The sequence below is a fragment of the Hyaloscypha bicolor genome (assembly GCF_002865645.1).
Source record: "Hyaloscypha bicolor E unplaced genomic scaffold K444scaffold_53, whole genome shotgun sequence".
Lineage (NCBI taxonomy): Eukaryota > Fungi > Ascomycota > Leotiomycetes > Helotiales > Hyaloscyphaceae > Hyaloscypha > Hyaloscypha bicolor.
Window position 1 is genome coordinate 2,064,700 of NW_020194555.1, and position 16,166 is coordinate 2,080,865.

Sequence of the window (16,166 nt, forward strand, 5' to 3'; positions counted from 1 at the left end):
CTAGAGTCTTTTTTTTTAGGCTATTAAATACTTTATAGAATTAATAAATAATTTTCCTTTTTAATAAAATAATTATTAGTTCTTAGTAAAAGCTAGCTATTTTCTTTTTTAAGCTATTAAATACTTTATAAAATTAATAGATAATTTCCTTTTTTAATATAAACTAGTTTAATTTTATTATAAGCTACCGGATATTTCTTTAGCTTAAAAAATTCTATTTTCTAATCTATATATATAAACTAATTAGTATTAGTTTACTAGTAATATATAATACTATTATATAAATATAGAAATACTATTTATATAAAATTAGTAAAGTTATTATTATTTAAAAGTAAGAATTATAGTATTATAATATTAATATATAATTTCTAAATCTATTAAATTTAAAAAAGTCTAGTTTACTAATTAAATTATTAATAAAATATAAAATTATATAATTATATTTTATATTTTATATCTTATTACTTATATCTTATTACTTATATCCTATATCCTATATCCCGTAATTATATATATAACTTCTAAAAAAAATAGCTATACTAATAATAAGAATTTAAATACGAAATTAAAAATCTAATATAAAATAAAAATCTAATATAAAATTTAGTATACCGGAATATATATTTTTAATTTAATTTAGGAATTAATTTAAGATTTAAGATTTATATACTAGTATAAAAACTTTTAGCTTAAATTATATATTAAAATAATAAATAAATTAAATATAAATAAATTAAATATAAATAAATTAGATATAAATAAATTAGATATAAATAAATTAAATATAAAAAAATTAGATATAAAAAAATTAGATATAAAAAAATTAGATATAAAAAAATTAGAAAATAAATATATTAAATAAAAAAAATATATATAAATATATAAAATATTTAAAAGAATCTAGTATTAGGCCGGATTAGGAAATTAGTATATAATTAAAAGAAATTATTCTTTTTTATATTTAATTATAAAACTCGAAAATAATAAAATATAAGTAATAAAATATAAATAATACTAGTTAAATAAATTAAAAGCTAAATTATAATAATTAATATATTATAAAATATTTTTTTATATTTTTATAAAATATTCTTTATTTTACTTTTTAAGCCCTTAATATTATATTTATTATATTTAAGCTCTAGTTTTTTATATTATATTTATTTTTCTTTTATATTTTTTATATTTTTTATATTTTAATTTTAATATTTCTTATTATAAGAATTATTTTATATATAAGTTTTATAATTAAAAATTATATTTTATATAATAAAAGAATTTAAACTTTTAATATTTAATATTTTCTTTAATAATAACTCTTAAAACTTAAGTTTTTATTATATATAATAAGTTTATAAAAGCTTAAAAAGTCTTATAAAATCTAAGTTTAATATATTATTTGTTTAGATATATATAACTTTTTTAAAATATTTTCGCGTTTTATATAATTTTACTTTATAACTATATTACTTAGTATTAATTAATTAGTTTGCAGTTAAAAGACTATTATAAGTATAAAACGCAGACTGTTTTTATTAGTATTATATCGGACCGACTACATCCATTCGCTGCTCCAGTTTTCATCTCGGCAAAGCTACCTAAAGCTACCGGGATCAAAGGTTGGATAAAGCCTTATCAGCGTCCTGCCTTCTTCGAATTCTTTCCTACTTTCAATACCTCACCTCTGCCCATTATGGCCTTCTCAATGCACAGCCACTCCGGTCAATTCTGCCCTGGCCATGCAAAAGACACCTTGGAGGAAGTGGTCCAAAGCGCTATCTCGCACGGAATGCAGACCTTTGCCTTAACCGAGCACATGCCCCGTGACTCAGACGACGATATGTACCCCGACGAAGTATATTTCCTCCCCCTTTACTATCTCTCACTAAATCTAGGTTAGGTATCAACCGCACCCCTTAGACCTCGTCACGAAAGGTTCCTCATTGAGGCAGCAAAGTTACGAGAGAAATACGCCGGAAAAATCAAGATCTTGATCGGGTTCGAAGGAGAGTGGATCCGGCCTTGCTACGCCGGTCTTATGAAAGAGTTGGCCTCAAATCCAGTCATTGATTTCTACATCGGTTCTGTACACCATGTTCATGCGATTCCCATCGATTATGACGTTGTGTTCTACCGGAAAGCAAGAGAAGTGGCCGGAGGCAGTGATGAGAGGCTTTTCGAGGATTATTTTGATGCGCAATTTGAGATGTTGAATGCATTAAAACCAAGAGTTGTAGGGCACTTGGATTTGATTCGGTTGTTGAGTGATGAGCCGAATCGGGATTTGAGGGAGATAAAGGGGGTTTGGGAGAAGGTGGTGAGGAATTTGAAGGTCATCATTGAGCAGGGAGGTTTGGTGGAGGTTAATACCAGTGGGCTGAGGAAGGGGTTAAAGGAGCCGTATCCGACCAGGAGTGTTTGTGAGGAGTTTCTGGGCATGGGGGGCATGTTGACTTTGAGTGATGATAGCCATGGGATTGCGCACGTAGGGACGAATTATGAGAGGGGCATTGAATATTTGGAATCGCTGGAAGTGAAGGAGCTGTACGCTCTAGATGGGAAGAATGGGGATATGAAGAGTCAGGTCAGTGTACGAAGTGTCACCTTGGCGAGTATAAGGAAGAGTTTCAAAGCATAGAATTAGATTTTGCTAGACTTAGACCATGAATGGCCTACAGTGGCAGTCCATTCGCCTTCTTTCCCCCGCCACGAGAACAGTTGAATCGCCCGTATTGACCCTCTCTGCTTCTCCGATATAAAATTTGACCGCATTGTTGTTGTTCGAATTTTCCAATGCAGAGTTTTCGGCCTCGAGGCTCACAGTGATATTGACGGTGTTATCTCCGCCTCCAGCGATATAAACCTCAACGGCATTGTTGTTTCCACTTCTGGTCAAGTTGCTTGCTTTACCATCTCTAGTAATTAAATTTAGGTTCACCTAATCTCTCTTGTTCAAGGCTGAATTGGTTGAGTTGGGCTTGGCTGACTTGTTCGACTTGGATTTTGTTCTCGTAGTAGGCACGCATTGCTCTGCAAGGTATGCATAGCCAATGGGTTCGCAATCTGCAGCATTCCGATTTTTAGCCGCACCAGGTCTGCCGGAGGGCATGTTGCCATCCCATCGATATCCGTCTCTGGTCTGCCTTGCTCCGAAATTTCTGAAGCGACGATCTTTACTGGAGTTCTTTGCCTTCGCCTCAAGCAGCTTCTGCTCACTCGCCCGCTTCTCCTTGTGACTGGTTGTCAGATTTGTATCCCGATTCTTCGAGTTCCAACCGCCTGTATTGCTTCCAGTAGAATTTAGCATGATCTTGTCGCCAAAGGAGTGGAAGTCAGCGGTGTGATTCGAATTGTCGTCCATGGCGATGTTTGCGTTGTTTGCATTATTGACAACTTTGAATTTTCCATTGGCATTATTCTGTGTGTTTGTAACAGTGGAATTGGAGAACGAGCTCATGATCCCGACGGTTACGCTGTCGCGAGGATGAAGGGCGTGGATCGGATCGTCGTGGGTTTGAATTGGACGATTAGGAATTTCGGTGTGCTCGACGATGATGGGATGAGCGGGCGTAAGGTATGGCAACACAAAAACGAGAGATATAGGGAGCTTCATATTGGCTAGAGCTAAAGAGTATGGTGTTCTTTATGTTTTGTGGAGTCTCAGGTGGAAAGTTCGCAAGCAGACACGTTCACGAGAAGGGTGGTCTTGGGTTAAAGGCTGAATAATAATTAAGACGTGCGACAAAAGGATCGGTTGAGTCGCTACCGTTGTATGATCATCGCGGTTGCTATTTAGAAGAGTGACGTAGATATAACCCGAAATTGAGGTGCCATAGATTTTGTCTAGTATTTTCAAGGAGCAAGGTTGCAATCTGCGGAATTTCGAAAACCAGAACCATGAAACTTCGGTAAAGAGCACGTTACTCTCATTGCACATACGCTAGCAATCCTGTGCCTTCTTAAACCGAGTGTTGTAGAGTAGTAGAGTGTAATATTCACAATTTTCTAGTGATATAGCTCCCCAATTGAAATATTATCGCGGGAGTTTCGTAGTGGCCGGAATGCATTGAGGATCCGACCAACGTCAAATCAGTCAGGTAGCTAAGAATGGGACCTATTAACCCATTCTCAACCCCAGGAGCAGAAGAAGATTTGGATGCGATTAGCTCCAAAGCAGTCAATCGCAAGTAGGTTACCGCCAGCAGCTATAGAAACGTGTCAAAACTAGCTCATTATTCGAACTACGCAGGGTATGGTCAGCAGAGTAAGAATCCTCAAGGATCTAAAAAAACGGCGGCGGCTGCTGACAGCCAACCGAGGACTTTCAGTCGTGCAACAGATGGATTTTCTCCAGACATCTTAGGGTTTCTGTGGCTTGGCGTGAGGTGATGAGTGCTAGTGATCAGTAGCTGAATCCTTTAGCTCGAATAAAACCGGAAGTTCAATCTAAGAGATGTTGTATCTCTCCTCAAAGCTAAATAAACAGGTAAAACTAGACGAGACCTCTGGGAGCGCTTCTTGCCCCCAAGCTAAGGATCCAGCTCTCAGCACCAGTGACATCAGAACGCACCGCACCATCCAAGAACATTCCTAAGCCTTCCCTCATCTGTATAAGCTAGATCAGAGCTTGGATCACAGCCCCTTGGCACACTAGTGAAGTGACAGGGGTGTTATATGTGTAACAAAAGACCAGTAAGAGTCACGGCAGACGGCCAATGAAGGAAGGGTAGCAACGGCATTTGGGGGGATTCGCTAATTAAGAGCCCACATCTTCCTTTTGGCGCTCGGGGTTACGCCTGGTACTGGCCAAGAAATGAATGTAAATTGGGATACATCACGGCCCAGTGGTCGCTGTAAAGATAGCGGGAATTTGATACAAGAGAGGTGGTTAGCCGAGTTGTCTCTCAGTTCGTCTTTGCATTCCTAGTACCCCGGAGAGAGCTCTATAAGTTGATGAATGTATGTGAGCATGGAAATAGAAAGAAGAAAGGAAATTGAGATTAACGACACGGTGAAAGAAGGAAACTGCACAAATGTTGCGTTAATACGGGAACAGCGTGGCTCCAATACTCCAGTGGCAATTGCCCAGGTGTATCATAGGGAGATAACCCCCACCGTCATCATATTTCCGATCACTATCCAACATCCGGAAACAAAATGCGATGGTAACACAAGACCGGTATGCAACACAAGTTGTAGAATATTGGTACAGCAAGCGCGTGTGGCTGCGCTGACAGCGACGGTGAGATCTCAAATGTAAAGCACCGCATTTGGTCGGGGACATTAAACCTTCAATAGACGAATCATGTTTACTTGGAGTGAGATCCACTTCTTCGATATGCAACAAAGACCAATTCACTGGTATTTATTGGTGCAGGTGAGGGTTGTGTGACGCCTTCTCTGGTAAAAAGAGGGGGAGAGGGGAAGAAGCGGAGTCCAAACCCCACAATGTGGCAATGTGGTGGAGAATAAACGTCGGGTCGTCATGTTGCGAGATGACCCACTTGAAATTTGTAACAAAGCCATAGCAACGAAACCTTGGGTTTTATTTGTTGGCCAAGATGGAGGTTGCTAGATCATGGGGAGGAGATCAGGCGAAGGACGTGAGTCTCAAGCTCAGGCCCGAGAGGGAGCGCCTCGTCATATGCAGGCGATGCGCGAGAACTAGCTCCTTTGTGGGGAGACGACAAAAAAATCAATGTACGGTTGAAGAGCGGCAGATCAGGTTCCCATTGTAATGTCTAGAAAAGATCTGAACCTAATCTCAAGCGTTGAGTTGTCGGGAACTCTGCTCAAGCTATTGCCCTTTGCAAAAGCGCCACTACAGCCGTGCCACTTTTATAATGGCCCTCGTCGGGGTACCTTCTGGGTCGAATCTCTAAAAAACCCACTTCCTCTATACTAAAACTTGCAACCCATGAACTTAGACGATCTTGGGGCCAGATGGCTTGGAGAACTACGAGAAATGACCTGGACTTCTACCCGTCGGCCCGTCCCATGGCAACAGATTCTTAGAATGGAAGTCGAGACAAGGAGGACAGATTTTGGCCCCTGCTACCGACTTGTAACAAAGTTACATAAATTGTCAAGATGGTAGGAACGCCTTTGGCGCCGTGCATTTATTGAAGAAAAAGAAGCCTAGTTCCAACCCGTAACCCTGGATTGACATAAAGCCAAAAAGCAGAACACGACACCTCAAAATTGGACAAGGGTTTGAGATGTGCAACAAAGTCAATAAACACCGAATCATCAGAGCTTCCAAGCCCCTTGCATCGTTGCTCAATCAAGGGATATCGTAGGGGTCGAGCCTAGCTCGAGCCTCACCCAAGTCGAAGCTGGCCCTGCGAATAAGGGAAACTCGGTATGCCGCGTAGCAGGGGCCAGTTGACATGCAAAAAATGACCGGAAAGGTGGGAATTCCCACAGGCTTTTGTGTTGCTCGACTTGGGAGGCATGCGGACTAGGATGCTGACCCCATCACCGGCCTGTGAAACACAACCAGCTGGCTCTTCCAATGCGGCAGGGATTTGGGGCCTGTTTGTTCAGCTTCTGCATCAGAATACCACTCCGCTAGAGCATGACTCTATACGAACTACGTTTAAGGCGGACAGGGCTCTCGAAGTCGCTCCGAAAGCGCCTTCTGCACACTGCAACCCGTGTTTGCGTCGGTTGCTGGGAGAAGGAGGGGTAGTTGGCGGCTGGGGCGGGACGGAAGCTGAATCATTCTCTGAGCCCAGGAACACCGATTGAAAGCTCGGTTATAATCAATTAAGTACACAGAACCAATTAATCCATGGAATATGCCAGAAGATTATAATTCTCAGTGGATTGCGATAAAGATTAGAAGTCTCACACATCATGAGTAACCGAGATCCCTAGTCAATGCACACCCCAAGCGAATGCACACCCCAAATTTTCAGCCGACCTCGAGCTTAATTAATTAATTATTAAATAACCACATAATCAATCGGCCTAAAATTAAAAATATAAAGCAATTGAACTAGGCGCATTAAGTTGGCTAATCAGGATTTTTCATTTTCTAAGGCGTTATGGTAGAATAATCTCCCTTCCCGATCGGGAGGTCTGTACCACCCCCACAGCTTCAGAATCGTCCTCCTCTACTATTACCGCTTCCTGAGCCCCTAAATTCGATAAAATCGAAGATCCTACCCTCAATATTACTATACGAGAGGGTTTGGCTTTTTTAGCAGTATTTCTAGCTACAGTAGCCGCCTTTCTAGCTACTGCCCTTTCCAAAACCTCCAATTTATGCTTCTCCTTCTTTACTTAATCAGTAATTACTTTTTCCTCCGCCTTCCTAAGCCTCTCTAATTCTTTCTCCTGCTTTTTCAAGGCATTATCTATAGCCTTAGTAATCTTTGCATCCTCCTTTGCCTTTTGCTTATCTAATTTATCTTATTCTGCCTGTATAACCCTCGTATCCTCACGTACCACTATAGCTAGTACTTCAGCTATTCCAAAGAACTGGGCCTTTCCTAATGGCTCTCCTGTCAAATTAAGCTTTTTCCTATAATATCTCTTTTTCTTTTCAAGCTATAAAGCTTCCTTCAAACTCTCTATACGGTACTCTGTAATAGAAGCCTTTGCAGTATTCGTCTTGTTTGCTTTAGTAAGCTTGCAAAAAGCAACCTTAGACGGGTTTTTTATATAAATTTTTGAGAATTGCCGTATATATTTCGTAGTATAAGAAGTTGAAATTATATTAGGAGAAGCTTTAGGAGAAGTTTGCAGTCTTAGTAAAGCGATAGCTAATAAGATAATTAATAGTTAGTAGGGCTATATACCCGTCTTCTTCTAAGTAAATAAAATATTCGATTCAGATATACTTTTGTCCCAAGTAGGCTTGAAAATAGACCAAAATATCCTTTTTATTAAGCAAGTAATATCCTTACTAGTATTTAAAACCCTATTAATCTCGGTAGAATAGTAAGTAGAAAATAATAAAAAATAACCTATATTTAAAGGTTAAAAATAATATATTAAATATAGGGATAAAATAAGAAGTAGAATTTTAAGCCAATTATATATCCGAATAAACTCTATATTAATATAGCTAGAATACCTATCTATAATTAAAAGCCTCCTTCTATATCCTGCTTTTATATAGGTAGCAGGATTAAAAACTTGGGTAAGATATACTAGGCCCAGAGTATTAGATAATTACCTATTTATACTAGACGTAAACCAAGTATATTCCCTCTCTTTTAAATTATCTAACCAAATATCCTAAAGGTCCCCAGAAGTTCCTTTATAAATAAGAGCCGGTAGAATCTTTATACTATTCGTATAAATAAAAGCAAGTAAGCTAATAAACTCTCGTAAGCCATCCTGCTTTGCTTTAGTAATTTTCCTACTATTATATACTTCTTTTATTATTATATGCTTTATTATATATATAATTCTAATTAAAAAATTCTTCTCGTCCTAATTATATATATTTTCTGCCATAATATTATAATCTTCGATTGCTTTAATTAACTAAATAGAAGAGAGGAATATTAGCTATTTTATCTATAAAGTAAGCAAAATATAGGGAAAATACTAAAATTAAACGCTACCAAATTAAAGAAGAACTAGCTATAGGGCCCATATTCCGATTTTATTCGCAAATTATTAATATTATATAAATAAAGGCTCTTTAGGCAAGATAAGTACCGGTAGATAAAACTAGCTATCTAATTCTTGTTTATATTGCGGCCAATAATCTCCTCTGTAAGGTTTCTGATAATCTGCGAGGTAGGAGGGAGTCTACGGACTATAAGCTTATTGATTTGACTAATTAAAGCCTCTTCTTACGTATTAGTAAGGAGTTTGTAGTAAAGGGAGGTTGCTTCTTATCTGGAGGCATATATGCCTTTATGCCTTCGCATGAGGGTTATACGCTCAATACCAAAATCCCTGGCCACTTGACTATAATTAAGGATCAATTGCCTATCTAGCGCATTAATCGCTTTCTCAATATCTTGTTCGCTGACCATTTTATCGAATTTTGAAGATGGAGGGGTAATATTTTGTGAGGTGTGCATTCGCTTGGGGTGTGCATTGACTAGGGATCTCGGTTAGTGCATCGGCTAGCCGAGCACGTGCCAGGGGGGGCTTTGCTTGGGGGTTTTCCAGGTCAGCATGCAAGCCAGATCAGGAGATGATCCAATGTCTCAAACAATCTAAGATGCGAATATATCTCCTCTCTGTCATCAACACACACCGACTCCATCATGGAACCCCCACAAGCCTTTTATGGCCGATATTAAAGTAGGACGGAAGAGGTACAGTCACGTGGATTCACCCTTATCAGCGTCCTCGATAAGGTTAAGCAAGAGGGAAAAAATCCCGATCCAAAGCGAAATCGGCCAGCGTCGATCTTCGCAGCTTATGCACGACTCCAATTGACCTGCAGAGCCTTTGCACACTCTTCACTCCACCTATTGCGGGGTCGCTGTCACTCTGACTATATCTTCAAGCAATTAGGCTAATGCAGAGTCAATGATTTCACGATGACCCGTCTCCCAGGGCTGGACAGTCCTGCACAAGGGATAGATACCCAGCCAGCACAAAAACCCATGTCTCCTATTACAAAGGTTGCGGAAACACCTCTGGTAGCACCCACGGTATGGAATACAAAGAATCTGGGTCTGCGGTTAGCGTCTGACTTTGTGTCGGGAGCGTGTGCTGCGACTCTTGTTGCTCCGCTCATCACTGTGATTGACAAGTGTGTTTTCCTCCCTCTCTGTTTTTTGAGTCACCGTTGACGTCCCTGCAGAGCAATTATGCAGAATGCCTCCGGGCAAGCAACCCTCAAGGACTCCCTGAAAACCTCACTCAAAACCTTCCTCCTCCGACCTCACAGCCTCATCTTCTCGAAGCCCTTTGGTCTAATATGTATGCTGTACGGCGGCACCTACCTCACAGCCAATACCCTCGATACTCTCACTTCGACCGTTCAAAATAAGCCTGCTACACTCGTTACCAGCGGAACCGCCAAATTTGCTGCTTCCTCGACTGCAAATATTGGACTCTGCCTCTTCAAGGACCAAGCCTTTGCGAGACTGTTCGGGCCCGGTGGCCCACCTAGACCTGTTCCTCTGCCGTCGTATGCACTGTTCACGCTTCGGGATTGTATGACAATCTTTGCTAGTTTTAACCTCCCGCCTCTCCTCGGTCCCATTATTAGCAGGAACATGAGCCAGGAAATACAGAAGAGTTTGAGTGGGCAGACGATAGCACAGTTCCTTGCTCCCGCTACCATTCAGATCTTCAGCACGCCTATGCATCTCCTAGGGTTGGATCTGTATAATAGGGGCAAAGAGGTCGGTTGGGGAGACAGATGGACGATCGTTAAGAAGAACTGGGGAGTTAGTGCTGTAGCGAGGATGTGCAGAATTGTGCCTGCCTTCGGGATTGGGGGAGTGGTAAATGGGAAGGTGAGAAAAGGGTTGATCAGCAAGTTGGAATGATTCGGCGTTTGAATAGACGTTATGTCAACTTTCTAGCGAGGTATCTGCGGCGTCTTTGAGGCCATTGCGGTAGAGATGGGACGGCATGTCTGCGGCGCTACGTTCATGATAGATGAATTCCAAGGGGTGTAATTCTAATGCAGATTTGAAAGAAATCGATTCTCTAGCTCAACTCCTTGCGCTATCCTTCCCTTAAACTCCCGTCTCCCCCTAAATAAGATGCAAGTGCATTTTGGACTCGAATTTTACCTGATGGCATTGCCTTTTCCGTTTGTCGCTTTGGCTTCTTCTCTCGAAAGACTTGACACCCAACGCAAACCCAGTGGCCACACCTCAAGCACGTCGAGATCATGAGGGTTCTTTTTATCGCACTGCAGTCTGTCAGCATTGCTTATGGCAAATACAGGGGCTGACTTACTGGATGTGGAGAAGTGACTTCATCCTAGGCATGCAGAAAACCCAGTACCCAGTTGGTCCTTCACTTGACATTTTTCTCTGCTCTGATTTTTATTGCTTTGAGTTTGTTTTGTTATCAAACAATTACCTCGGTAGTATTTCTTTAACTGTTCCTGGGCTTCAAAGAAAGCTTTTGATAATGACCGATTCAAGGATCTACGGATTACAAACGCTCGCCTCCGTGAATGGAGCTGTACTTGATTTCTCGATTATCTGAATCCATCTCTCTTTCAGACTCACGCATCCCCAGCCAGACCACGGTTCATCATACTTACCCTTTGCACATTCATCTTTCACCCATACAAGTCGTGCAGATGTCGCAATTCTTCTTCATCGGAATAGGCTCTGCCGCCAGGCAGTTCCAGCAACCCATGTGAGAACATTTCTGGCTGGTCGTCTTGAAGAAACTCCTTCGTTAAGATTTAGGCACGACTGGGCACAAGCTGAGTCTGAGCATTAGAGAAGACACGTGACCTGTCCTTACAGATACCTTCTCGCTATAGTAATAGACGTTGCAGCAAATCCATTTCGCCCTCCTCCAGCGAATGTAACCCTCGTAGTCAGGGGTTCCTTTGATCGTCTAACCATGTCGCGTCTGTTCCTTGACCTGACATCTTGGAACAGATAATTAGTGAACGTTAAATGCTGCAGCTTGCGATTGAGATTAAGTTATATTTTGAAGTTCTCAAAGGACAGCTGGAAGGCTTTTAACACTTGTTAGCATGTGATCCGTTGCTCATTACTATACGTTTATTGTCTTTGGAGACATTTGCTCCAACCTACGCTGCTCTTATAATTTTCCAAGATTGAGTTCCCGCCTTGCTAGGACTATTCTGACCACTCAAGGTTGGGATTCAGTGTTGATTGCACAGAGGCGTGGTCGAGCAATGGCGATGAAAGAGCTCTGAATGTTTCGGCTTCAGTCCTTCGACTCTCCAATCTCACTCGCCGACCACACCGCCCTCCTTAACGTTCCACCTGACCAGCTACAACCAACCCCAGCAAACACTTCATGCGTCCTACTTCCACGCGTTTTTCTTCAAGCCCTTAGACCCCCCGGCGGAAGCGGCAACGGCAATGACTCACCCTACGGAATTCGGCCTCAGTCGGACATGTAGTGCATCGACTATGTCCACAGCTAACGCAGAGAAAGTTGTGCCATCCTCCTTCGTTGTTGTGGAAGTACTGTAGGTACATTAGGAAAATATGTGGATCACATGCTTGGGCCGACTCACCTGTTGGTTCTTTTTTCCGTCATTTAAGCGGCAGCATATTCATCGCTGTGGGGTTGTCAGGCCACCGAGGCGTTGTAGTTGTCCTCCTATTGGCGTTGATGTTGGTAGGGAGGCGGGCTGCTGCTTTGGTGTTGGCATTGCGAGCTGCGGCCATGCTCACGCTCTGATGTGCTGATCGCAAGGTGGAAATGGAACTAAAGCTCTAAGAGCGGAAATGAGATATTAAGTACGGACTTGGAATCACCGGCAACTTCTCGCGAATGCCATGTGGCTTGGGACCAGTTCATTGATCGTATGTTTCCATACTGATTCACAATTAAGGAAGTCAACATCGTTTCAATTCATGCCTGTCTATGATTCAAGTGAACCGTAAACTAATACCCTTCTCTAGCCTCCAAATCCTCACCAAGTCTCCTCTATGTTCAAGTATTTATAGTATGCAGTCCCCGCAAGCACCCCTACAAAGAAAGTATGGCGGAGGGTGAGTCCTGGACTTCTTCTTCCGCCACACGAGAATACGATCAACCCTCTCTATCCGCACCAACTGATAACAGAAACAGTATCTAAAGTGTTGACATAGAGAGCAGGTATAGCGAAGGGCGTCGTTGCGTGTTAGGTATTTTTAGGTGTTAGCTTGAGGTGTGAGGAGGAGGTGGCCTTGCCTCGAGCTGATTGATGTGGCAGCATAATCATGGTCAGCTGAGGTTAAATGCCATTTCTAGTTGTTCTTGACGTTGGAGCTGGGTCATGCTTGATCATGGGGTTGTTTCAGAATCGAAAATCCTTTAGTGCCTCTCTTTCTCTTTGATAGCCACGTGCTTTGAGAATCGAAATTAGGCAATGCGATCAAGCTTCTCTCGAAATAATTGCAAGGCCAAGCTAAGCACTGTGGCTTCATGGGGCTTGGAGGTAGTGTGATCTGGCGCCCCTTGAAGAGGTCTTATAAATCAAGAAATCAAATAGCAATGTCCAGTTGTCCTAGAGTAGAGACGGAAGGGCTCATACTGTGATTCCGCAGATTTGTGAAAAATGATTGATGATAGATGGATGGTGGTTGAACGAAGCCCCCCGGAATTGGGGGCGGACAAATCTTCCGCAAAAAGACTTGCTGGTCTGTGCGGCAACACCAAACCCTATGCCTGGATTCATACTGCATGTTGAGGACACACTTGACCGGATCTGCTCAGAACCAGCTCGGGGCCTCCCACGATCTCCCACGACCGGTCGATGATTATCCAAGATAACTCGTCACTGCCCTCGGTCTTCTTGCCCTGCGATCGAGCTCCTCTACCCGAACAGGCCGCATGGCAGCTCTTCTCTCGGCGTAAGCTCTCGATGAGCGTGGGACGCACGCAATGCCTCTCCCACCACGGTTATTTTCTGGTGACGAAGAGCTAGGAAAAAAGGATGATGACCACAGACGGGGAGGCAGGACGCCAATGGGGCTTGCCTGGCAGCATCGACGAATACCCCATGGGCCACATCGGAGGACTTTGAAAAGGCTTGCTTTGGGTATTCTTGCATTCATCGTACTCTACTATTTTTTCAAGAATATGCCAACGGACCTAGAGAATCCAAGACAGAGACCGAACTACGGCTTCCCTGCTGGTCCAAATGCACCTCCACCAAAATCACCCCAAGGCGAAGACTCGCGGTCAAAACCCGGCCATGAAGGAACAGCAGAGTCTGTGGCACACGATTTCAACGGCCCTATTAAGTTTTACCACCTTGCCTCGACCCTGCATGCAGTTTCTAAGACGAGAGGCGCGGAATTGATAAATCACAACGTCCTCTTCGCCGCTGCCAGTTTGAAGAGTGCCGCGAGATTACTGCCCATTGCTTGCGATATGGCTATTCGAGAGAGAAACTATGTACATTTTGCGCTTCTGGGAAGGGATGACATTTCTATGGATATTTTGAGATCGGTCAATGGCATAACGAAGGAATGCAAGATCATATTTCATGGTATGCTCGAGAAAAGTTTTGCATGGAGAGATCTTAACTTTGTTTACAGATGGACGGCCGGACTTTTCTCTTCACAGCACAGATTTCCGGATGGAGGTCGCGGCCTCGGCTGCTTTTAATCACATTAACACCTTCATACATCCGCAAGCAACGTTCGTTGATGCATCTGGGGAAGAGGAGATATGGTGTCTGAAGGGTATTAAGGATCGTGCGGTTACTGCTGGGAGGACGGTAATCGACCTTCCTGGAAATGCGGAGCAAAATCTAATGTGGATTACAATGCTGGACAGTTCTTCACTGAGTTGTATGTTGCCCTCTCCTTGTTGGGGCTATTTGCTGATCCGTGCAGCCTGGAATAAGGTTACCATTGATATCGTTGTTCATGCTCAGTCATCGTCTTCTGGATCTCTGATGAGATTGCTGAACTCTTTAAAGAAGGCCGATTTCTTCTCCTCCGCCCCACCACGATTGACAATCGAGCTCTCACATAATATCGACGAACCATCCCGCCAATACCTTTCACGCTTCAAGTGGCCACCAGCCGCACAAAACACTGGAAGTCTACTTACATTGCATCACCGAATTCCACAACACGGACTTTCAGCAGAAGAGAATTCGATCCGAATGCTCGAATCTTTCTGGCCTTCTGATCCGTCTACGTCACACATTCTTGTCCTTTCTCCTCAGATAGAACTCTCGCCATTGTTCTTCCATTATCTGAAATATAGCTTACTCGAATTCAAGTACTCTTTCAGCAGAATAGATTACCAGCAGAATCTCATGGCTCTCAGCCTTGATATTCCGTCGAATTATCTAAACGACTCGACTTCATTCGTTCCCCCTTTGACGAATATAACCAAGGGGTCAAATATTATTGCCAAAGGTATTAGTCCTTTTCTATGGCAAGCTCCAAACAGTAATGCTGCATTGTATTTTGGCGAGAAGTGGGTTGAGCTGCACGATTTCGTTGCACAATCTCTTTCGTCTGAGCATGCCTTACCGACCCCGACAACATTGAATAAGAAAGAAGTTAGCAAAACGTATCCTTCATGGCTTGAACATGTCTTGAAACTTGCCCGAGCTCGCGGGTACTGGACGATATATCCGAATTTCGAGGATTCGGATTCCCTGGCAACGTTGCATAACGACTTGTATCAACCTCCTGAGGAGTATAGAGAGGAAGCTGAGGAAGAGGCTTCAGACGGGGAATTGACTGCTGATCCGGCGAAGCATTTGTCGCTCAAACATGCCGAGACTGCTTTGATTACAAAATCTCTTCTGAGTATGTTGCCATTCAAGGGAGAACTGCCTAAGATTGCGGGTATGCCTTTGTTGAGCTGGGATGGGAGCCCGACCACTGTAGAAGATCTTAAGCAACATGCTGTTGAGTATTCCCGCGTATTTAGAAGAGAGATTGGCGGGTGCGATGAGGGCGCGCCTGAGAAGATCCAGGAAGATTTCAGGGCCCGCGATTTGTTCTGTTTACATGATCTATGATGTACAAATTATATACCACAATGTATAAATGAATTATCATCAATGCTCGTTTAAGGTCCACTCACTCACGACGATCGTGATCTCTCTCCTGCCCATTCTTTGCGAGAGACAACGCATACGATGTCGCAATCCAGAACGGACTTCTGCTCAAGTGTCAGCTTCCACTCTCATTCTCAGGGAAGACGCTGACCGGATAACTGCGATCACCAGAAGCCAAAACAAAACACCATTATTCAACTTCCGATGCCACAATAAACCATTCACACTTGCCCCAAACAATGGTCCGATAACCACCACACATTTGAATTTCTGGAGATTCCTGAAACTGGACGAACTCAAAAGGTCCGGAAAGAAGGCTGTATTCATGAAGTATAGTCATGAGCTTGACGGATATGGTGAGTGACGGCGTCTGCAATATTCTCGGACTTATTTGAGGCTGTGTGGAGTTTAAGATTGGAAATTTCCAATAGGAGAACGTTATCAGCTGGCCGTTCATGGGAAGGAACCGAGTAGAGCCAGATTTCTAGGTTGGCAC

At 42.4% G+C, this 16,166-nt stretch overlaps 4 protein-coding genes across 4 annotated transcripts; 3 read left to right on the plus strand and 1 right to left on the minus strand.

Moving 5' to 3' along the window:
- Positions 1–1,673: 1,673 nt before the first annotated feature.
- Positions 1,674–2,731, plus strand: K444DRAFT_651608 (histidinol phosphate phosphatase H). The gene is made up of 2 exons (XM_024885719.1): positions 1,674–1,858; positions 1,904–2,731. The coding sequence occupies exons 1-2, from the start codon at positions 1,697–1,699 to the stop codon at positions 2,639–2,641; spliced, it is 900 nt and encodes a 299-aa protein (XP_024739469.1). The 5' UTR covers positions 1,674–1,696; the 3' UTR covers positions 2,642–2,731.
- A 210-nt stretch (positions 2,732–2,941) lies between these two features.
- K444DRAFT_627481 (uncharacterized protein) lies at positions 2,942–3,616 on the minus strand (the record flags this gene model as incomplete). Its single annotated transcript, XM_024882803.1, has 1 exon — positions 2,942–3,616. The coding sequence occupies one exon, from the start codon at positions 3,614–3,616 to the stop codon at positions 2,942–2,944; it is 675 nt and encodes a 224-aa protein (XP_024739470.1).
- A 5,968-nt stretch (positions 3,617–9,584) lies between these two features.
- On the plus strand, positions 9,585–10,478 carry K444DRAFT_641856 (uncharacterized protein; the record flags this gene model as incomplete). Its single annotated transcript, XM_024884674.1, has 2 exons — positions 9,585–9,733; positions 9,785–10,478. The coding sequence occupies 2 exons, from the start codon at positions 9,585–9,587 to the stop codon at positions 10,476–10,478; spliced, it is 843 nt and encodes a 280-aa protein (XP_024739471.1).
- Positions 10,479–13,311: 2,833 nt separating this feature from the next.
- K444DRAFT_651610 (uncharacterized protein) lies at positions 13,312–15,687 on the plus strand. Its single transcript, XM_024885720.1, has 3 exons — positions 13,312–14,134; positions 14,184–14,438; positions 14,484–15,687. Exons 1-3 carry the CDS (start codon positions 13,525–13,527, stop codon positions 15,629–15,631), a joined length of 2,013 nt encoding a protein of 670 aa, XP_024739472.1. The 5' UTR covers positions 13,312–13,524; the 3' UTR covers positions 15,632–15,687.
- Positions 15,688–16,166: the final 479 nt, after the last annotated feature.